Source organism: Danio aesculapii, chromosome 3 (genome assembly GCF_903798145.1).
Source record: "Danio aesculapii chromosome 3, fDanAes4.1, whole genome shotgun sequence".
Taxonomy (NCBI): domain Eukaryota; kingdom Metazoa; phylum Chordata; class Actinopteri; order Cypriniformes; family Danionidae; genus Danio; species Danio aesculapii.
The window spans coordinates 3,485,628-3,508,793 of record NC_079437.1 but is presented as its reverse complement, the minus strand read 5'-3'; the positions used below and the strand labels follow the sequence as shown (position 1 = coordinate 3,508,793).

The window sequence follows — 23,166 nt, the reverse complement described above, 5'->3', positions numbered from 1 at the left end:
TGTGTGTTCACCTCAGGCTGCGCGAGCGTGGTCTTATGTGAGGTGAGCAGCGTCCTCCATCGTCATCGGTGATGCTCTCTGTGCTGCCAAAGTGTTTGGACAGAAAGTGCAGCTCGTCCATGGTGGGTTGAGACGGCAGCTGATGCAGACGCTCCTGAGATGAGCTGGAAGACTGCAGACACACACACACACACACACACACAATAATTAACTTTGATCAAACTTTACAATAAGATTCCATTAGTTAATGCTAGTTAATGTACTTTCTAACATGAATAGTTGAACAGCATTGATTAATCACAGTTCTACATTTACTAATGCATTATAGAAATGTAAATGCATGCTTGTTATCATTAGTTAATGCACTCTAAGTTAACATGAACTAACAATGAACGTTATTTTCATTAATTAACATTAACAACGATGAGTAAATACTGTAATTAGTGTATTTCTCATTGTTTGTTCATGTTAGTAAATACAATAACTAATACAACCTTGCTGCAAAGTGTTATCTATACTGTACATTCAATAAAAATGTGTCTTTAAGTAAAGGAAAATTGACAGAAAATTGAAGTATTAGAAAACAATGTGCATCTGAAGGGGTGATGCAGCTGTTAAACTTCAGATGTTTATTATTTTCTTATGATTCAACAGACTGGAGTGCATTATTCTGCTTATAATCTGGTTCCTTTATCTAAAGCCAGTGTTCAGGTATTGTATTTGAGACATTTATCAGGTCCTCAAACTGCTCCTATGTGTAGCAAACATCTCAACCAAAGCCTTCTGTTGTGTTTTGATGTGATTTTAATCTTGGTTTTAAGATGTAATCCGCTCAAAACCTGCCGGAACTACTTTAGCTGTGTGTTTATCTGTAAATAACAGAATTACACCTTAAAATGCTCACCAGCCAATCAGAATCAAGCATTCAACAGCCCTGTAGTGTAACTCCTAATCAATACATATGTGTATTTAAAGGGCTCTTGATTATGATTTCACATTTTGAACTTTGGATAGTGTGTAATGCTGCTGTTTGAGCAGAAACAACATCTGCAAAATTACTATACTTAAAGTTTAATGCAAAGTGAGGAACAATATATTACAGGATTGGCATTTATGGTCTTCAACAAACAGCTGGTGGGAATACAAAAACTTTGTGACATCAGTATGGAATAAAATCACTGTCATTAATATTTCGTGCGTAAATAAAATTCACGCATCCGTAATTATAAAATCGTAAAGGAAAACGGAACGTACTCGTAATTTTACGAGGCTACAATTCCAAAATCTGCGATTAGAACAGACACAGATACAACATTTTGTTTTTCTGTTTGTTTATGACTGATAAATTTACGATGGGTGTACTTTACACACACGAATTACAGTTTCTCCACGGACACGAAGTCCTGATTACGAGTACGAATCAAACAGCGAGACTTCACTGTCAAAATTACGTCACCGCTGTCACAGGCATTAATAAACAAGCGAGAGTCATCGATCATAACGGCGCGCCTGCTGGACGTTCGAGTTTACACACACCGTCTCAGATAAGATTTCTGTTATTCCCTCTTTGAGAATTGTCTGCCATGAGCTGTAATAAAGGTTGAGACTCAATGAGGTCCTATTTCGCTGTGTTTCTTGGACATTTTACTGAATCAAAATTAAGAAAGGGCCGAGGATAGAGAGCTAGCATAATGTCAGTTAACATTACAGGCAGCGAGCGCAGAGTCTCTCAGTGAATCACTGGACTATAACATGACATATGTTGATTAAGTCACCTATTTTAACTGTTTAAATATCACTCAAATACTCTAAGATCACCAGAGAACACACATTAAATTAGACAGATTTATCCAGTATAGGTAGATAAAACAAAGAAAAGTTTTACTCTTATCAATTAATTAACTTTAAATAAACCAGAATAAGCAAAATATATTGTGGTAATTGAACAATCACCAATATAGAACAAACACACACGGAAAGAGAGAAACACCGAATAGTATACGGCTAAATGGTAATATAAATGTTTATGGTAATAGTTTATTAATTATAGTAATACAATATAATGTAACTAATAGTTTAATCAAGTAATATAACAAACAGATAATAACAAATAACATAACAAACATTTATATCAATAGTTACTAATACCTTACTTTGTACAAATTTAAAGATAATATAAAAATATATATTTGATCATATCATCTCCTCTCCATACATCAATGAGGAGCTTAATTATTCAGCTTTCAGATGACATACAGGTCTGTTTCAGATGATTGCCCCTCATGTCTGCTTTTGTGGTCCGGGGTCACATATTTAACATTTATTTATTTTGATTCATAGTCTCATAAATGTTTAACGTTACAAACTTCTGGTGAGCACAAACCCTCAAATATTTAAACTGCCTTTTGCTGATATCTTCATTACATAATAGATCAATATTCGATCTGGCTTTAAAAAAGGTGACTTAATCAACAGATGTCCTGTTATAGTTAAACACCGTTCAGTGATTCACTGAGAGACTCTGCGCTCGCTGCCTGTAACGTTAACTGACATTATGCTAGCTCTCTATCCTCGGCCCGTTCTTAATTTTGATTCAGTAAAATGTCCAAGAAACACAGCGAAATAGGACCTCATTAAGTCTCAACCTTTATTAGAGCTCATGACGGACATTTCTCAAAGAGGGAATAACAGAAATCTTACCTGAGACGGTGTGTGTAAGCTCGAACATCCAGCAGGCGCGCCGTTATGATCGATGACTCTCGCTTGTTTATTAATGCCTGTGGAAGCGGTGACGTAATTTTGACAGTGAAGTCTCGCTGTTTGATTCGTACTCGTAATCAGGACTTCGTGTCCGTGGAGAAACTGTAATTCGTGTTTGTAAAGTACACCCATCGTAAATGTATCAGTCATAAACAAACAGAAAAACAAAATGTCGTATCTGTGTCTGTTCTAATCGCAGATTTTAAAAAATTGTAGCCTCGTAAAATTACGAGTACGTTCCGTTTTCCTTTACGATTTTATAATTACGGATGCGTGAATTTTATTTACGCACGAAATATTAATGACAGTGATTTTATTCCATACATCACTCACCAACCCTTTAAATTTACATAAACCCCTCCCCTGAGTGTGACTTTCTATTTACATGCACAAGCTGGTTAGCCAATCAGAACTCACTGGGGCAGCTGTGTATTTCTGAAGGAGGGGCTTTAAAGAACCAGGAAGTCAACAGGCTAGGCAAATATTAATGTTAGAGTGAACAATCAACTCTGAGAAAACAGCTGAGTGAAAGTGATTTACCGTTGAACTGGGTGTGTTGGTTCCATATCCAGAAGATGGAAGAGACGCCAGCGACCAGCGACGCCCATCACTGCACAGACAGACAGATAGACAGATAGATAGATAGATAGATAGATAGATAGATAGATAGATAGATAGATAGATAGATAGATAGATAGATAGATAGATAGATAGATAGATAGATAGGTGTGTTTTTATGTATTGTTAGTGGTTTTGTGTGGTTTGTTGTGTACTTTTGTGTTTAGCTGTACATGTACAGTAAGGTCCATAAACATTTTGACATCGACACAATTCTAACATCTTTCGCTCTATACACCAACACAATGGATTTTAAAATCAAATTAAATGAACAAGATGTGCTTTAACTGCAGACTGTCAGCTTTATTTTGAGGGTATTTATGTCCAAATCAGGTGAACACTGCAGGAATTACAACAGTTTGCATTTGTGCCTCCCACTTGTTAAGGGAACAAAAGTAATTGGACAGAAAAATAATAATAAATCAAAATTTTACTTTTGAATACTTGATTGCAAATCCTGTGCAGTCAATTACAGCCTGAAGTCTGGAACGCATAGACATCAGCAGACGCTGGGTTTCATTTCAGAGCACTACCAGGGCCTCTACAGCAACTGTCTTCAGTTACTGCTTGTTCTTGGGGCAAGCACCCTCCAAAGAGGATTCTGTGAAGCATCGTCCAATGAGTTCTGAAGAATTTGGCTGAATATGAGCAGATAATATTGCCTGAAACACTTCAGAATTCATCCTGCTGCTTTTGTCAGCAGTCACATCATCAATAAATACAAGAGAACCAGTTCCATTGACAGCCATACATGCCCGCGCCATGACACCACCACCACCATGCTTCACTGCTTAGGATCATGAGCAGTTCCTTTCCTTCTCCATAATCTTTTTTTCCCATCACTCTGGTACAAGTTGATCTTGATCTCATCTGTCCATAAGATGTGGTTCCAGCACTGTGAAGGCTTTATTAGGACTCTAATGTGGCCTTTTTGTTTTTGGGGCTCTCCAATGGTTTACATCTTGTGGTGAATCCTGTGTATTCACTCTGGTGGAGTCTTCTCTTGATTGTTGATTTTGACAGACATACACCTGGCCTCCTGGAGAGTGTCCTTGATCTGTCCAACTGTTGTGAAGGGCATTTTCTTCATCAGGGAAAGAATTTTTCGGTCGTCCACCACAGTTGTTTCTGTGGTCTTCCAGGTCTTATAGTGTTGCTGAGCTCACTGGTGCGTTTTTTTTTTAAAGAATGATCCAAACAGTTGTTTTGGCCATGCCTTATGTTTTTGCTATCTCTCTGATGGGTTTGTTTTGTTTGTTTTTTCAGCCTAATGATGGCTTGCTTGACTGATTCTTGGGATCTCATTTTGATCTCTTTGGATCTCATTTTGAGAGGTGACAGTAACAGATTCCAAATCCAAATAGCACACTTGAAATGAACATTGGACCTTTTATCTGCTCATTGTAATTAGGATACTGAGGAAATAACACACCCACCTTGCCATGGAACAACTAAGAAGCCAACTGTCCAGTCACTATTGGTCCCTTAACAAGTGAGAGGCACATATGCAAGCTGTTTTAATTACTACAGCGTTCACCTGATTTGGATGTAAATACCCTCAAATTAAAGCTGACAGTCTTGAATCCATTGTGTTGGTGTATAGAGCTAAAAATGTTAGAATTTTGTCAATGTCCAAATATTTATGAACCTAACTGTATGTGTGTGTGCATAGGTGTGTGTGTGTCTCTGTGGATTTATTTACCGTCTAGAGGAAGCGAAGGAGAAATGTGCAGGGGTGCTGGGAGAGAAGTTACGAGGGCTGTCCAGAGGACTATTTCCTGTGGGGACAGCAACAAACACCACCTTATTTACAGCAAACATCAATCAATGAACACCATCAGGACTCAGTAACACAACAGAAGATGTATAAACTCACTGCCTTAAAGAAATAGTAATTGAGTCATTTTCCCAACCAATTCATTCAAGAATGAATCAAATGCCTGTCTTTATGAATGAGTCATTGAATCAACTCAACTGATTGGTTCAAAAATGCTGAATCATTCAGTAAAAAAGCCCCATTGTGTTAATGGAAGATACCAACAGTTCTGCTCTGATCTAAAGACCCATATACTGTAAATAAAAACTGTTAACGCTGACAATACAGTGTAAAAGAAGTCATTTGATTAATAGGACTCAACTATTTAACTATTATTAATGAAATTATTTTTTTGTACAAACATATTTTTCTAATTAAACCAATTTTAATTTGATGTTTAAGTCAGCTTACAGGTCCCGTGAAGTGCTTTAAAAATACGCACCAAGAAACCAAGAAAATCCGGTGGGGAAAGTAGCAGTTGCTGAATAAACAGAAGATTTAACAGCTTTTATTGATTTAGCGTTACTAATAAACACATGGCTATGCAAGACTCCCACAGAAGGATTTATTTCAAACACTCCACTGTAGTTTTGAGGGGAGTAAAAACATGTTATTGTTATTATATGCTGTAAGTTCACGTGTAGTATTTACTGCAGTCGTAGTTCATCGAGAAGCTGCTGGCATTATTGCAGAACGGTTATCTCGATTTCCTTAGGCACTTTAACACAGGGATATCTGTAAATATCAGGAAAATTTCCAAAATGACTTTATCTGTAAATTCAAAACAGCGCTGTTCACACAGGCGAGGACGTTACGGAATTAGTCCATTCCAAAACAGTGCTAAATTCTGACATCATTAACCAGAAATGATCTCGAAACGGCTGCGCTTGTATTTGTAAACATTTGACTACATTACAAACTCTAATCAATAATTATTTACACAGTTGGCATTTAGAAGGAACATAGAAACGTTATCTGACTAACATCTAGCAGCTAAATGTGTCTGGAAAATTATTCAAAGGCTTTTATATTCATAAACAGCGGGGACATGAATGCGTCTGAGTGTTCTGATTGGCTAAAGTAGACGTCTCAAGACGCACGCGCTCTTTCCGGAAATCTTCCTTCTGCATTCACACAGCGCAGCATTCCAGCAAATTACCGCTAATGTTACAACTTCTCTTTCCAGAAAATAGCCAGAACGAATTTACCGGTGTTTTCAAAAAGGGCCTGTTCACACATACAGACCTTCCCAGAAAATTGCTGGTCATTTTCCGGGAAGGTCTGTATGTGTGAAAGGGGCTATTATTGACATATTAAAATCAAATTCAAATTTAACCTTTATTTTCTGCATAGCTTATCATCAGCGATCTGCTCCATCCAAGCACACATGCTAGAGGTTTGCTAGAACCAGTTTGACTGACAAAATGCGCATGAAAATCACCTCGATTTTACCGCATATTCCTAATCATCATGAAAAACAGGTAAATCTGAAGAGCGCCCCTCCCCCAAAGACCCGATAGTCTGTGAAGATCTTTTATTTATTGTTTTTTTTAATACTTTATTTAAAGTTTTTCGCATTTTAAAGAACAAACCCCCAAACCCACCCCATGCCAGCAAACAATAATAAACATCTCACCTCCATGAACATTTCGTACATGCACACATTTACAAGAGTCCACTCACACATCTACATATATACAGTTGAAGTCAGAATTTTTAGCCCCCTTTTTAACTTTTTTCTTTTTTAAATATTTTCCAAATGATGTTTAACAGAGCAAGGAAATTTTCACAGTATGTCTGATATTTTTTCTTCTGGAGAAAGTCTTATTTGTTTTATTTCGGCTAGAATAAAAGCAGTTTTTTTTAAGCCATTTTAAGGTCAATGTTTTTTATTTTATATTCAATATTTAAGCTATTTTTTTTCCGATAGTCTCCAGAACAAACCATCATTATACAATGACTTGTCTAAATACCCTACCCTGTCTAGTTAACCTAATTAACCTAGTTAAGCCTTTAAATGTCACTTTAAGCAGTAAAGAAGTGTCTTGAAGAATATCTAGTCTAATATTATTTACTGTCATCATGACAAAGAGAAAATAAATGTTAATAGAGATGAGTTATTAAAACTATTGTGTTTAGAAATGTGTTGAAAAAAAAGATGCTCTTTGTTAAACAGAAATTGGGGAAAAAATACTTATCATTGACGGAAATGACGAAAAGAAAGAAAGAGACAGAAAATCAAAAGCTTTTGCCTACACACACACATATATATATATATATTTAAAAAAACAGTCTGTAAAGATTGATGATTGGCTATATTGACTGGGAGGCAGGACTTCTAATGCTAAGATTGTCATAATTAGCATTGCCCTTTTCCTCATTCATACTAATGCAAACAGATTGCCTTTGTACATCTGTCGCCTTTGCTAAAACCCAACCCACCCTGCCTTAAAGGGACAGTACACCCAAAAAAAAAATAATAATTCTGTCATCATTTACTCACCCTTCCCTTGTTCAAAACCCATTTGAGTTTCTTTCTTCTGTTGATCACTAAGGAAGATGTTCTGAAAAATGCTGGTTGCTGGCACCCATTGACATCTATAGTTTTTTACTTTTCTACTAAACAAGTCAATGCCAGTTTCCAGCATTCTTCAGAATATCATCTTTTGTGTTCAACACAAGAAAGAAACTCATAAAGGTTTAAACCCACAAGAGGGAGAGTAAATGATTTTTCTGGGGTGAACTGTCCCTTTAAAACGGAGTTAAAACAGCAGCTACGCTAATTATTCTCTTTATTCTCTATTTCCACCTGGGGATACTCATCCCGAGACCCCCAGAGACTATGCAGCGCCACTGATGCGATCCAAGACCAGCAACGAGATGATCCCAAGGTTTCCATAATCCAGGACCAGGCCGTATCCTGAGCAGCTGCAGTTGCGGTCATGGAGGAGTGGAGAACATGAGACTGATTCCTGTGACGCTGCAGGGACAGACGAGTCTTTGCTGACATCCAACGTTCTCCAGCCTCCAGCGCATTGGCTGCAGCTCTGCACAAGACGTTTGGCCAGAGGAGAAATGGTCGTGCCCAACTGAGCCTGGTTTCTCTCAAGGTTTTTTAATTCTTCACTTTCGCCAATTGGTGAAGTTTTTTCCTCGCCGCTGTCGCCACTGGCTTGCTTGGTTTGGGACTTGTGGAGCTGCGCATCGATGGATTTGCTCTTCAGTGTTTGGACTCTCAGCAGTGATTATTAAACCACACTGAACTGAGCTAAACTTTAACTCTGATAACTGGACTGACACTGTTTCAATTTACTATGATGTTCTATGTGAAGCTGCTTTGACACAATCTACATTGTAAAAGCGCTATACAAATAAAGGTGAGTTGAACTGAATTGAATTAAAATCTGTCTATGAGGAGGCGTGGCCACTCACCTATGTGTCCTGGTAATGGCGAGTGTGGACGGGGCAAAGTCGGGGAGGTGGAGGTCAGAATCAGACTCTTCCGGTTACTGCGGCAACTGCAGAAACAGAGATACAGAGCTTTAATACAGTCAAGAAAACATCATTATAGACCCTTTTTTACTAAACTAAAAGAAATTACAAACAGTATCAAAATGAATACTAAATTGAAAACGTATAAACTGACATATACAGCTGAAATCAGAATTATTAGCCCCCCTGAATTATTAACTAGGTTAATTAGGTTAACTAGGCAGGTTAGGGTAATTAGACAAGTTATTGTATAACGATGGTTTGTTCTGTAGACTATCGAATAAAATATAGCTTAAAGGGGCTAATAATTTTGTCCTCAAAATGGCGATTAAAAAATTAAAAACTGCTTTTATTTTAGCCGAAATAAAACAAATAAGACTTTCTCCAGAAGAAAAAATATTATCAGACATACTGTGAAAATTTCCTTGCTCTGTTAAACATCATTTGGGAAATAATTTTAAAAAAGTAACAAAAATTAAAAAGGGGGGCTAATATTTCTGACTTCAACTGTATATGAGCAATTCCATGCAAATGTCAACCTTGCTATGAAAAGTTTTCACCAAAATAAAGAAACCGTTTCTACATTTTTTGTGTAAGCAATATTTCACAGTACTTTAAAAATACTCAAAAATGTCTCTGTCAGTGTTTTCAATGTATTATATTTGATTTACAAAAGTCACACAAGTGGCAATTTCACATCTGTCACATCCATAACGGAGAGATGTCACATCCATAATGAAGCTTTTCCCTCAGAAATGCAAAAATGTCAAATGAAATAAAATCAATCATGTTTGTTTTAAAGTTAGCCGACTCTTATCCTTTTGATTAGCATTATTACTTTTGGGTTGTGCAGTTTAATTCACAGAATTTCTACAAAGTATGTTGTCTACTGTAAACCCACAGGCCTTTTTTGTCACATCCATAACGCATGTTTATTTTCCTCATTTATAATATAAAAATGTTTACAGACTGATATTTTTCTGCTCGTATAACTCTGTGGTTAGTTGTTTTGCAAAATACAAACAGATGTTTCAATATAATGTTAGCATATACTTTCTATGTGATTTTTGATTTGAGTTTTTACTGCAAATGTCACATCCAAAACGCTGGAATTGCTCATATATATATATATATATATATATATATATATATATATATATATATATATATATATATATATATATATATATATATATATATATATATATATATATATATATATCATATATATATATACATATAAATAAACCTTCAGCTCTTAAAAGTAGCAGGACTGTGGGTGCATGACCATCACTTTTTGTCCAGTGTATTTCAAAGAGAACCAATCGCACCAGCTGCGTTTCCTCTGTAAGAGGCTAAATTATTATATGCATTTGTTTACATGACAAAACATGTATTTTTGACTCAAGAAGGTCCATACTGACTCCAAAGGCAGATACTGATAAGATCAGTGCCTGGTGTGTGGACTTTGGGGGTTTTACGATGTGGTCACATGTTGATTGGTCAGTTTGAATGTCTCAACATTTGGGCTTTAGTCACATAGTCAAGAAAGATACAAAATAGGTGGTAAAACGCTGCTCTGCCTCTTTTCTTTTCCTGGCCTGTCTTTCCTGGTCTGCTTTCCTCCTCTGGTCCTCTCCACCTGCAGTCAGGCTAACTTCTGGGCCTGCTCTCTTTGTCTCTCTCTCCCTCCCCCTGTGTCTCTCCTTCTACCTCTGGTAACTTTAATTTTACATTTAAGCTGGGTACAATTTATATCATATGTTTTATCATGTCATATTTGATCATTTTATACAGTTATTTTGTAACTAATTCAGTTGTAACCATAGAGAATTATTGTCATTAAATCATTTCATTTTCAAGTATTTGTGAATTACTTTTGATTTAACATCAACACTTAATTGCTCCATATTGCAATACAATACAATCACATAATATCAATGCTCTCCCACATTTATAGCTATTAATACTGCCCATTCGGCAGAACTACAGTTCGAACCGCTGTGGTTTTAAAACCCAATCCTACACCTCTAGGCACGGTTGCTTCGCGCAATTAAACAGGAGCGCGCGCGCTTTTTAACAGCATCACATCACCTGTGCGCGCGAATGATCGTCCTGTCATTTCAGCCTGATCTCATGAGAAAACGTAAGTATTTTACGTTTTGTCAGTTTAGTGGCTAATTCGTACAAATTCGTATGAGTTCATTCGTATGAAATTATACGATTTTAAAAAGTAGGCGTGGCACCTAACCCCACCCCTAAACCCAACCGTTATTGGGGGATGAGCAAATCGTACGAAAATGTACGAATTCATACGAATTAGCCACTAAATCAAAAAGTTACGAATTGCCGTGAGATTGTGTTGCATTCAGTATTCACCTGCTTTCTTTAGCTCGCGCGAACAATAATTTTTGTCAGTCGTACTGCTTCTCGACTCTCATATCGCATTTGCACACATATTGGGCCATCCTTATTGTCGAACCCTGCTTTTAAAAAAACTACAACTTAAAAATTATTTCCAACCAGCCAAAGTGGCTAGTGGGAGTGTTTGTCTAACCCGCCACAGCTGAAATCTACCCGCATTTGGTGGGTTGCCCTATATATATATATATATATATCAGAATCGGTTTTATTGCACAGTGTGCTTTACACACACAAGGAATTTGTTTTGGCAACAGAAGCTTCCAGTGTACATAAAGTGACAAGAGACAACAAGAAAATAAATATGAGAAAAGACGACAAACATTAAACAGAGATGCACTTACACAAAACACTGAGAGCTCCACACCATCTTGGATTTTTATATAATTTATAGATGTTTTTTAAGTGTGACTTGTTTTCCAATAGAAGAAATGAGCTTCAGACAGATAAAAAAATGTGTGTGTGTGTGTGTGTGTGTGTGTGTGTGTGTGTGTGTGTGTGTGTGTGTGTGTGTGTGTGTGTGTGTGTGTGTGTGTGTGTGTGTGTGTGCGTGTGTGCGTGCGTGTGTGCTGCAGTAGAACAAGTGTGACAGAAAATTCCATCTCTACCGTCATCAGTGTGAGTCTGTGTGAATCAGAGAGACACTCTGAGGAACAGAGAAAGAGAGAGAGAGAGAGAGAGAGAGAGAGAGAGAGAGAGAGAGAGAGAGAGAGAGAGCTAATGGAGGAGAGAGTAAACTAGAGATACTTGATATGCCTTGAGTGAGTGTATAAGAGCCATTACACACCATTACTGTGTGTGTGTGTGTGTGTGTGTGTGTGTGTGTGTGTCAGGTTTTATCTACATAGTGAGAAGCAAATGTCCCCACAAGCAAAGTAAAAGCTGAAATCAGCAGCAGTGAGCGAAGAGCAGCCAAAGTGCTTCATAAACAGGCTGAATAAAGTCCTGCAGGCTCTCTAAGACTCCCGAATCCAACTCCAGTCAACAACATTTGGGGTAGACTCACAAACTGCTGAAGAATTCATCGAATGATAATAAAAAATGGCAAGAAAACATGGTATTGTGATCAATCTGAGTTGATTTTCCCCCTCCATACTTGCAATAATACTTATATTGAGTATTATATATCAAATATCAGTCATTCATTCATTTTCTTTCAGCTTAGTCCCTCATTCATCAGAGGTTGCCACAGCGGAATGAACCACCAACTATTCCAGCATATGTTTTACACAGCGAATGCCATTCCAGCCGCAACCCAGTACTGGAAAACACCCGTACACACTTATTCACACACACACAGACTCATACACTACGACCAATTGAGTTTATTCAATTCACCAATAGCGCATGTGTTTGAACTGTGGGGGAGCACCCGGAGGAAACCCGCACCAACATGGGGAGAACATCCAAACTCCACACAGAAATGCCAACTGACCCAGCCAGGGCTTAAACCAGCGATCTTCTTGCTGTGAGAGGATTGTGCTACCCACTGTGCCACCAAGCTGCCCCCAAATTAAAATCTATTTTAATAAAAACTTTATTCTGAATTTTCACTAGTAGATTCAATCTAAATCATTCATTCATTCATTTTCTTTTCGACTTATTCCCTTTATTCATCAGGGGTCACCTCAGCGGAATGAACCGCCAATCTTAATAATTTTATTGTTTAATTTTTGTGTAATTCATTCATTCATACTCCTTCAGCTTAGTCCCGCCAACTATTCTAGCATATTTTTTATGCAGCAGATGCCCTTCCAGCAGCAATCCAGTACTGGGAAACACCCGTACACACTCACTCATTCACACACACACTAATACATTAGGGCCAATTTAGTTTATTCAATTCACCTATAGTGCATGTGTTTGGACTGTGGGGGAAACTAGAGCACCTGGAGGAAACCCACGCAGAGTGCAGAGTTTCTGCACTTAAATTCCTTGCCCTCGCCATAATATTCTACCGCAACATAGTGCACATGAGATAAATAACATAAGTACGTAATAACCAGCTATGATCGATTACTGAACCGATACCGAATTGTCACAGAAGAAACAATTGATTTTGGCACCCCTAATGACTTGTAAAGTTAATTTGGTTTAACTTCAAAATGTAAAAGCATCCAGTATTTTTTTTACAGTGTACTGCCTTAAATATTTAAGTTGAACCAAATTTGTAATTTTAACCCTAAAGTTTAACTGACTTAAAAGAGCTTTTACAACTTAAAACTTACTTAAGAGTTAGAAACATGATTAGCTTACTTTAATATGTTATAATAAACAATAAAGCATATGCTGTCAAACGTTACTGATTATATATTGTTTACAGTGTATCTCTCTTAAAGAGACAGTACTTATTAATATCAGCATTAATCATCAACTGTAAGAGTATTATAATTTTTTTAATTTATGCAAAGAGGTACAGAAATTGCATTGAAGCACATAAATAGAGAAAACAAAATAAAAAAACAGTCATTAATCCACTGAGTGGTACGGTACGGTTCGGTGCGCTTTTATGGTCAAAAGGTACCAAAAAGCAAACCGTACTGTACCACTTTTTGGTCACCCTTTGCAAAGGACTAAAGGGTATCAAAAGGCGGAGCTAGATGCGCAGCTGAACCCTATTGGTTTACAGAGATACGTCACTTACACATCCACAAGCAGGAGAATGAAAACAAACGAGCCGCCATTTTAAGAACACAGCTGAGGCATTACACCGTAATACTATATGCATATAGTAATGGATGACCCGAGCTCAATCTAACCTTGTTGTTGTCTTAATGAACAGCCACAAAGCCAAGAAAAACTAAATCTGCTTAGTCCTGTTGTTGTTTTACGAGGCTGTCTAAAAGTGCGAGCAGCTTCACTTTCTCCAGAGGGCTTGCGATCGCTCGCCATGCGTCTATTTGAAATAACGAACTTCTTGAGCTGATGACAATAACGTGTGTGTGATTATTGATGTGCATCTGACATCTGATCCTTTCAGAAACAGACAAAAGCGCGACAAAACAAAAGAGCAAATGATTCTTTCAGCAACCTAAAACGTGAACAAACTGCCATGTTTAACTATTATCATCAGTGTTTGGACTATTATGAACTCAGAATGATGGAATTACTGTCTAACAGAGGCTACATGTGCTGCTGAAGATTACAGACACAGATGAGAGGTTTTCACTGACTGTAGCCTATATGTTGCGTGTTGTTTTTGAACACAAATAAGGACTAAATGTCTGCTGTGTGTAGTTCTTCTGTAATTGGTAACATATCGAAGACTGCAAAAGGTCTGTATGTGTGCTGCATTTATTTATTTATTTATTTAATATAATTACAGACGTTACAGTAGGCTGTTTCGCACTGTCATTGATCTGCAGTTATAATCAACTCATGTTCATTGAAAAGTCAGTAATAAACATTTCTACACAAGTATTTATGTGTATGAAGCATCTGTTTAGTGAGAAGTGCTTCTCGTATGATATGTGAGCGACCCGTAGACATTTCCTCGAGTGAGAATGACGTCGACTGAAACTTTCCATTGGTACCCTTTAGGCAGTGGAAACGCAAGCCTGATAAAGGTGACCCGTACCGACCCGTACCAGTCAGTAGAAACGGGCCACTAGAGGTAGGTGTGTGTTTGTATGTGCATGCATGGGTGTGTGCATGCTAAGGTACTGGGTGGACAAAGTACATAAATAAGATATAACAAAAAATAAAAAATGAATGAATAAATAAATTAATTAATTAATTAATTAATTAATTAATTAATTAATTAATTAATTAATTAATTAATTAATTATATAACAAAGCATTATATTAAAGATCATAAATATCAAAAACTGAAGTGAATAATATTGATACAAATAAAACATTGATCAAAAAAAGAATATTATGAATGTACAAGCTAATATATTAATAAGCTAATATTATTACAAAAGTACAAGCTAACATACAATAAGTCCAATGTATTTAATTAACAAGTAATAATTCAATAACCAATAACCCTATCAATAAGACTATGAAACTAATAACATCAGACTCAAGAAATGAATTAAAACCCTGTTCATTTGGAGCTCGACATTTTATTTTTAGTTAGAAACATGATTAACTTGCATTAAATTTAATCAGTGTATTTCTCTTAAAGAGACAGCGCTTATTATTATCAGCATTGATCATCAGCTGTAAGAATATTACAAAAGCACAAGCTACGTAATATAGTCATTCATTCATTTTCTTTCCGCTTGGTCCTCTTATTCATCAGGGTTCGCCACAGCGGAATAAACCGCCAACTATTCCAGCATATGTTTTACACAGCGGATTCCCCTCCAGCCGCAACCCAGTACTGGGAAACACCCAAACACTCTCACATTCATTTACACACTCATACACTACAGCCAGTTTAGTTCATCAATCCTCCTATAGCGAATGTGTTTGGACTGTGGGGGAAACCGGAGCACCCGGAGGAAACCCAAACCAACACGGAGAACAACTAACTGACCTAGCTGGGACTCAAACCACCAACCTTCGTGCTGTGAGGCGACAGTGCTAACCACTAAGACACCCCACTGCTCAATTAGCAGCTAATATTATAATAATATTACAAAAGCTAATATATAGTAATTCCAATGTGTTAAATAAATCAAGAAGTAATAACTCAATAATCAACAACCCTATCGAGAAGAAGACTATGAAACTAATTAACAACAGACTATATTTAGCAATATTTAGCTGAAACACACAACACAAACAGAACATGAATGGAACCAACGCAACATTGACTACCGTGTTAAATAACGCTAGTTACGACCATGTTATTAATCACCATCTGCAGGTAAACGATGAGCTCAACGACGCGTTCAGGTGTTTTAAATATTATAATTAAAAATCACTTCACCTCTTCGTGCGACGAAACACACCGGCCTGCATGGTCAGAAGACACAAGATGGACGCTCAAAAATATGAACGACACATTAAAAACAACCTGCGAGCGTCACAAACACCATCAGCTGGAGGATATCAGACCGTCTGCGCACTGGAAAACAGACTGCATGGGGAATTGTGGGTAAAATCTCGAGGGCAGGGGATGGGTGATACCAAGACGAGCATTAAAAGAGGGGGAGCAGGTGCGGTACATCCGTTCAGGACATGAGTGTGTGTGTGTGTTTCTAAATTTAAGAGCAATTTGTATTTTCCCAGGGGTCATGGAGGATGATATAACCGAGAAGCACAGGGAAAATAAACGAACAAAGAAATGTTTTACGGAAGACAGGGTAAGAGACAGAGTTAATTTTTATTCAGACATCTATTTTTAACTAAATTATTACTCAGATGAAATAAATGTGTGATTATTTGTTGAAAGAATATAATAAAAGGGTTGCAAAACAAAGAGATTTGTAAATAATACAACACAAAGCTCTTCTGTGACACCATAATCTTTCTAAAGTGTTGACAGTGTTCATAGGAAATCAATTAAAGCCCTGATTTAATCATCACCCTTTGAACATTATATTTCTCTTTAGATTGATCTTGCTCAATTGCATCTCTTCTGCTAATCTAAATATCATCACATTGGCTGGAGAGAGGGATGGAAAGAAAGACTGCAGACAAAACAAACTCTTAAAATATCTATTAAAACATTTAGAGTTATTGACGGATGCCTATTTTAAAGTTTTATTTCAGGTTCGGCATAAACACTGACGTTTTAGAGGCTTTTGATGATTGTTGCACCTTTGAGAAACAGTAACAGTAAAAGTTCTGTGTTTATTTATTTGATTTTGAGTATGTGTGTGACATTTTAGTTCATTATTTATGTTTTTATTTATTGTATAATGTAATTTAGCCTAGAACGCCACCTGCTGCTATAAAATAGCCTAGAGCACTGTTTGCTAAAAACTAGTCTAGAGCGACATCTGCTGTTAAAACTAGTCTAGAGCGACATCTGCTGTTAAAAACAAGTCTAGAGTGACATCTGCTGTTAAAAACTAGCCTAGAACGACATCTGCTGTTAAAAACTAGCCTAGAACGACATCTGCTGTTAAAAACTAGCCTAGAGCAACATCTGCTGTTAAAAACTAGTCTAGAGCAACATCTGCTGTTAAAACTAGTCTAGAGCAACATCTGCTGTTAAAAACTAGCCTAGAGCAAAAATATGCTGTTAAAACTAGTCTAGAGCAACATCTGCTGTTAAAACTAGTCTAGAGCAACATCTGCTGTTAAAAACTAGTCTAGAGCAACATCTGCTGTTAAAAACTAGCCTAGAGCAAAAATATGCTGTTAAAACTAGTCTAGAGCAACATCTGCTGTTAAAAACTAGCCTAGAGCAAAAATATGCTGTTAAAACTAGTCTAGAGCAACATCTGCTGTTAAAAACTAGCCTAGAGCAAAAATATGCTGTTAAAACTAGTCTAGAGCAACATCTGCTGTTAAAAACTAGCCTAGAGCAAAAATATGCTGTTAAAACTAGTCTAGAGCAACATCTGCTGTTAAAAACTAGCCTAGAGCAAAAATATGCTGTTAAAACTAGTCTAGAGCAACATCTGCTGTTAAAAACTAGCCTAGAGCAAAAATATGCTGTTAAAACTAGTCTAGAGCAACATCTGCTGTTAAAAACTAGCCTAGAGCAAAAATATGCTGTTAAAACTAGTCTAGAGCAACATCTGCTGTTAAAAACTAGCCTAGAGCAGTGGTTCTCAAACTTTTAAACCCGCGACCCCCATTGTAAGATCGTCAAGAACTCGCGACCCCCACTACCAAAACATATACAAACAATAAAAATAGCTTTTTTAAGCTGTTCACAATATTTTAACTATATTTACTATAGATTACAGGGCTCGAAATTAACATTTTTGCTTGGTAACACTGGTGCTTCTAACTTTAAAAATGTAGACGCACCAGCCAAAATTTAGTGGCTCCCACCAATTATCGCACTGTTACTACAAGTTTTATAAACAGATTTATTGCATTTGAAAATCAACACTAATCAAAACTAACAAGCAAAAAAATAAATATGCATGCGTGAGGAAAATATGTCTTAATGAAATCCCGTTATCACAAGAAAAGACATTTTTATAACATAATTGAGTGACCAAAAGATACACGGACGGATATCCCAAAAGATATCCCACAGACTTTACAGTGAATGCTAGTCATTTTCATAGCAGACTTGAAGCCAATGGAGGTCTTTTATCCACTCTTCAATAAGTATAGCTGGTGGATTAACATTCAGCACATGATCAGTAATCAGATGTGCCAATATTTGTAGCTTTAGGTGTTTCTAAGACAAAATCTGTCAGTGTTGTTTTCATTCTCTCGTCTTCAGCGCTTTACATTTTCGCGGTTGTAGCTCCTGTCATCTGAAGACAGGAGGCGTTGACTGAGTGATTGACAGCTGATTTTAACCAATCATTCGTGTTCAGTTCTAAGAGCAGTGGGCCAATAAGAAGAGCGCGAAGGCGGGGCAAGCTTTGTTTACTGCGGCAAGTTGACATGACAACAGTTTTAAACTGTTCCTGAGCGCTGCGTTCCAAGTACAAAGATGCATTCTGCCCGAATGTGTCCTAAATACTTTATAAATCAGTAATATCTTTTTAAAAATCTGAAAATATTAGCTTTCACTTGTAATACTGAAAAATATTTATTATAATCACTGAAAATTACACAATTTTTAAATAACTCTCGCGACCCCTTGAAATTATTCTGCGACCCCCGCAGGGGTCGCGACCCCCAGTTTGGGAACCACTGGCCTAGAGCGACATCTGCTGTTGAAAACTAGTCTAGAGCAACATCTGCTGTTAAAAACTAGTCTAGAGCAACATCTGCTGTTAAAAACTAGTCTAGAGTGCCTTCTGCTGTTAAAACTAGTCTAGAGCAACATCTGCTGTTAAAAAACTAGTCTACAGTGACAGCTGCTGTTAAAAACTAGTCTAGAGCGACATCTGCTGTTAAAAACTAGTCTAGAGCGACATCTGCTGTTAAAACTAGTCTAGAGCGACATCTGCTGTTAAAACTAGTCTAGAGCGACATCTGCTGTTAAAAACTAGTCTAGAGCGACATCTGGTGTTAAAACTAGTCTAGAGCGATATCTGCTGTTAAAACTAGTCTAGAGCGACATCTGCTGTTAAAACTAGTCTAGAGCGACATCTGCTGTTAAAAACTAGCCTAGAGCGACATCTGCTGTTAAAAACTAGTCTAGAGCGACATCTGCTGTTAAAAACTAGTCTAGAGCAACATCTGCTGTTAAAAACTAGTCTAGAGCAACATCTGCTGTTAAAAACTAGTCTAGAGTGCCTTCTGCTGTTAAAACTAGTCTAGAGCAACATCTGCTGTTAAAAACTAGTCTACAGCGACAGCTGCTGTTAAAAACTAGTCTAGAGCGACATCTGCTGTTAAAAACTAGCCTAGAGCGACATCTGCTGTTAAAACTAGTCTAGAGCGACATCTGCTGTTAAAACGAGTCTAGAGCAACATCTGCTGTTAAAACTAGTCTAGAGCGACATCTGCTGTTAAAACTAGTCTAGAGCGACATCTGCTGTTAAAAACTAGTCTAGAGCGACATCTGCTGTTAAAACTAGTCTAGAGCGATATCTGCTGTTAAAACTAGTCTAGAGCGACATCTGCTGTTAAAACTAGTCTAGAGCGACATCTGCTGTTAAAAACTAGCCTAGAGCGACATCTGCTGTTAAAAACTAGCCTAGAGCAACATCTGCTGTTAAAAACTAGTCTAGAGCAACATCTGCTGTTAAAAACTAGTCTAGAGCAACATCTGCTGTTAAAAACTAGTCTAGAGCAACATCTGCTGTTAAAAACTAGTCTAGAGTGCCTTCTGCTGTTAAAACTAGTCTAGAGCAACATCTGCGGTTAAAAACTAGTCTAGAGCAACATCTGCTGTTAAAAACTAGCCTAGAGCGACATCTGCTGTTAAAAACTAGTCTAGAGCGACATCTGCTGTTAAAAACTAGTCTAGAGCAACATCTGCTGTTAAAAACTAGTCTAGAGCGACATCTGCTGTTAAAAACTAGTCTAGAGCGACATCTGCTGTTAAAAACTAGTCTAGAGCGACATCTGCTGTTAAAAACTAGTCTAGAGCGACATCTGCTGTTAAAAACTAGTCTAGAGCGCCTTCTGCTGTTAAAAATAGTCTAGAGCAACATCTGCTGTTAAAAACTAGTCTACAGCGACAGCTGCTGTTAAAAACTAGTCTAGAGCGACATCTGCTGTTAAAAACTAGCCTAGAGCGACATCTGCTGTTAAAACTAGTCTAGAGCGACATCTGCTGTTAAAACTAGTCTAGAGCGACATCTGCTGTTAAAAACTAGTCTAGAGCGACATCTGCTGTTAAAACTAGTCTAGAGCGACATCTGCTGTTAAAAATTAGTCTAGAGCGACATCTGCTGTTAAAACTAGTCTAGAGCGACATCTGCTGTTAAAACTAGTCTAGAGCGACATCTGCTGTTAAAAACTAGTCTAGAGCAACATCTGCTTTTAAAAACTAGTCTAGAGCGACATCTGAGGTTAAAACTAGTCTAGAGCGACATCTGCTGTTAAAAACTAGTCTAGAGTGACATCTGCTGTTAAAAACTAATCTAGAGCGACATCTGCTGTTAAAAACTAGTCTAGAGCAACATCTGCTGTTAAAAACTAGCCTAGAGCGACATCTGCTGTTAAAAACTAGTCTAGAGCACCATCTGCTGTTAAAAACTAGTCTAGAGCGACATCTGCTGTTAAAACTAGTCTAGAGCGACATCTGCTGTTAAAAACTAGCCTAGAGCGACATCTGCTGTTAAAAACTAGCCTAGAGCGACATCTGCTGTTAAAAACTAGGCTAGAGCGACATCTGCTGTTAAAAACAAGTTTAGAGCGACATCTGCTGTTAAACACTAGCCTAGAGCGACATCTGCTGTTAAAAACTAGCCTAGAGCGACATCTGCTGTTAAAAACTAGTCTAGAGTGACATCTGCTGTTGAAAACTAGTCTAGAGCGACATCTGCTGTTAAAAACTAGTCTAGAGCGACATCTGCTGTTAAAAACTAGTCTAGAGTGACATCTGCTGTTAAAAACTAGCCTAGAGCGACATCTGCTGATAAAAACTAGTCTAGAGCGACATCTGCTGTTAAAACTAGTCTAGAGTGACATCTGCTGTTAAAAACTAGTGTAGAGCGACATCTGCTGTTAAAAACTAGTCTAGAGCGCCATCAGCTGTTAAAAACTAGCCTAGAGCGCCATCAGCTGTTAAAAACTAACCTAGAGCACCATCTGCTGTTAAAAACTAGCCTAGAGCACCATCTGCTGTTAAAAACTAGCCTAGAGCACCATCTGCTGTTAAAAACTAGCCTAGAGCACCATCTGCTGTTAAAAACTAGTCTAGAGCAACATCTGCTGTTAAAAACTAGTCTAGAGCGACATCTGCTGTTAAAAACTAACCTAGAGCACCGTCTGCTGTTAAAAACTAGTCTAGAGCACCATCTGCTGTTAAAAACTAGTCTAGAGCGACATCTGAGGTTAAAACTAGTCTAGAGCGACATCTGCTGTTAAAAACTAGTCTAGAGCAACATCTGCTGTTAAAAACTAGTCTAGAGCGACATCTGCTGTTAAAACTAGTCTAGAGCGACATCTGCTGTTAAAAACTAGCCTAGAGCGACATCTGCTGTTAAAAACTAGCCTAGAGCGACATCTGCTGTTAAAAACTAGGCTAGAGCGACATCTGCTGTTAAAAACAAGTTTAGAGCGACATCTGCTGTTAAACACTAGCCTAGAGCGACATCTGCTGTTAAAAACTAGCCTAGAGCGACATCTGCTGTTAAAAACTAGTCTAGAGTGACATCTGCTGTTGAAAACTAGTCTAGAGCGACATCTATTGTTAAAAACTAGTCTAGAGCGACATCTGCTGTTAAAAACTAGTCTAGAGTGACATCTGCTGTTAAAAACTAGCCTAGAGCGACATCTGCTGATAAAAACTAGTCTAGAGTGACATCTGCTGTTAAAACTAGTCTAGAGTGACATCTGCTGTTAAAAACTAGTGTAGAGCGACATCTGCTGTTAAAAACTAGTCTAGAGTGCCTTCTGCTTTTAAAAACTAGTCTGGAGCGACATTTGCTGTTAAAAACTAGTCTGGAGCAACATCAGCTGTTAAAAACTAACCTAGAGCACCATCTGCTGTTAAAAACTAGCCTAGAGCACCATCTGCTGTTAAAAACTAGCCTAGAGCACCATCTGCTGTTAAAAACTAGCCTAGAGCACCATCTGCTGTTAAAAACTAGTCTAGAGCAACATCTGCTGTTAAAAACTAGTCTAGAGCGACATCTGCTGTTAAAAACTAACCTAGAGCACCGTCTGCTGTTAAAAACTAGCCTAGAGCACCGTCTGCTGTTAAAAACCAGCCTAGAGCACCGTCTGCTGTTAAAAACTAGCCTAGAGCGACATCTGCTGTTAAAAACCAGCCTAGAGCACCGTCTGCTGTTAAAAACTAGCCTAGAGTACCGTCTGCTGTTAAAAACTAGCCTAGAGTACCGTCTGCTGTTAAAAACTAGCCTAGAGTACCGTCTGCTGTTAAAAACTAGCCTAGAGCACCATCTGCTGTTAAAAACTAGTCTAGAGCGACATCTGCTGTTAAAAACTAGCCTAGAGCACCATCTGCTGTTAAAAACTAGTGTATTTAATGATTTTTTCCTGAAGCTCTAGTAAAGGCAGCATTCATGTTTTCATCATTCATGCACCTAATTGGCATAAAACGATCTATATGAGGATCTATGTTCATATTATCACTGAAAACAGACTCACCTGCTGTTTTTACGGGGCAGTGGAAGATCCTTTTGGGCCAAAGACGACGAGACAGAGAAAAAACAGAGAGAGAGAGAGAAAACAGAGTTTAAAATCAACACAAGACCCTATAAATGTCATTCTGTTAAATACAAAGCGTCCGTAACACTTCATAAAGTTACCAAGGTCCCATTAGTTCACTTTAACATTAACAGTGAGTAGTATTTGTTAATACTGGTTGAAACAAATACATTCAAAGTGTCCTAATATTCTGCTTGAGTCTCTTATAAAAGGTTTAAATGCATCTACTGAAAATG

General features: G+C 37.6%; 1 protein-coding gene across 1 annotated transcript in view; it reads right to left on the bottom strand.

Moving 5' to 3' along the window:
• Nucleotides 1-23,166, bottom strand: part of mast1b (microtubule associated serine/threonine kinase 1b) — an 87,705-nt gene that overhangs the window by 36,692 nt on the left and 27,847 nt on the right. Inside the window, exons 2-6 of the mRNA XM_056452914.1 lie at nucleotides 22,871-22,899; nucleotides 8,627-8,712; nucleotides 5,081-5,156; nucleotides 3,301-3,370; nucleotides 12-172 (exon numbers count right to left, since the gene is read on the bottom strand). Coding sequence (XP_056308889.1) covers nucleotides 12-172; nucleotides 3,301-3,370; nucleotides 5,081-5,156; nucleotides 8,627-8,712; nucleotides 22,871-22,899 — 422 coding nt within the window. The remainder of the gene's footprint in view (nucleotides 1-11; nucleotides 173-3,300; nucleotides 3,371-5,080; nucleotides 5,157-8,626; nucleotides 8,713-22,870; nucleotides 22,900-23,166) is intronic.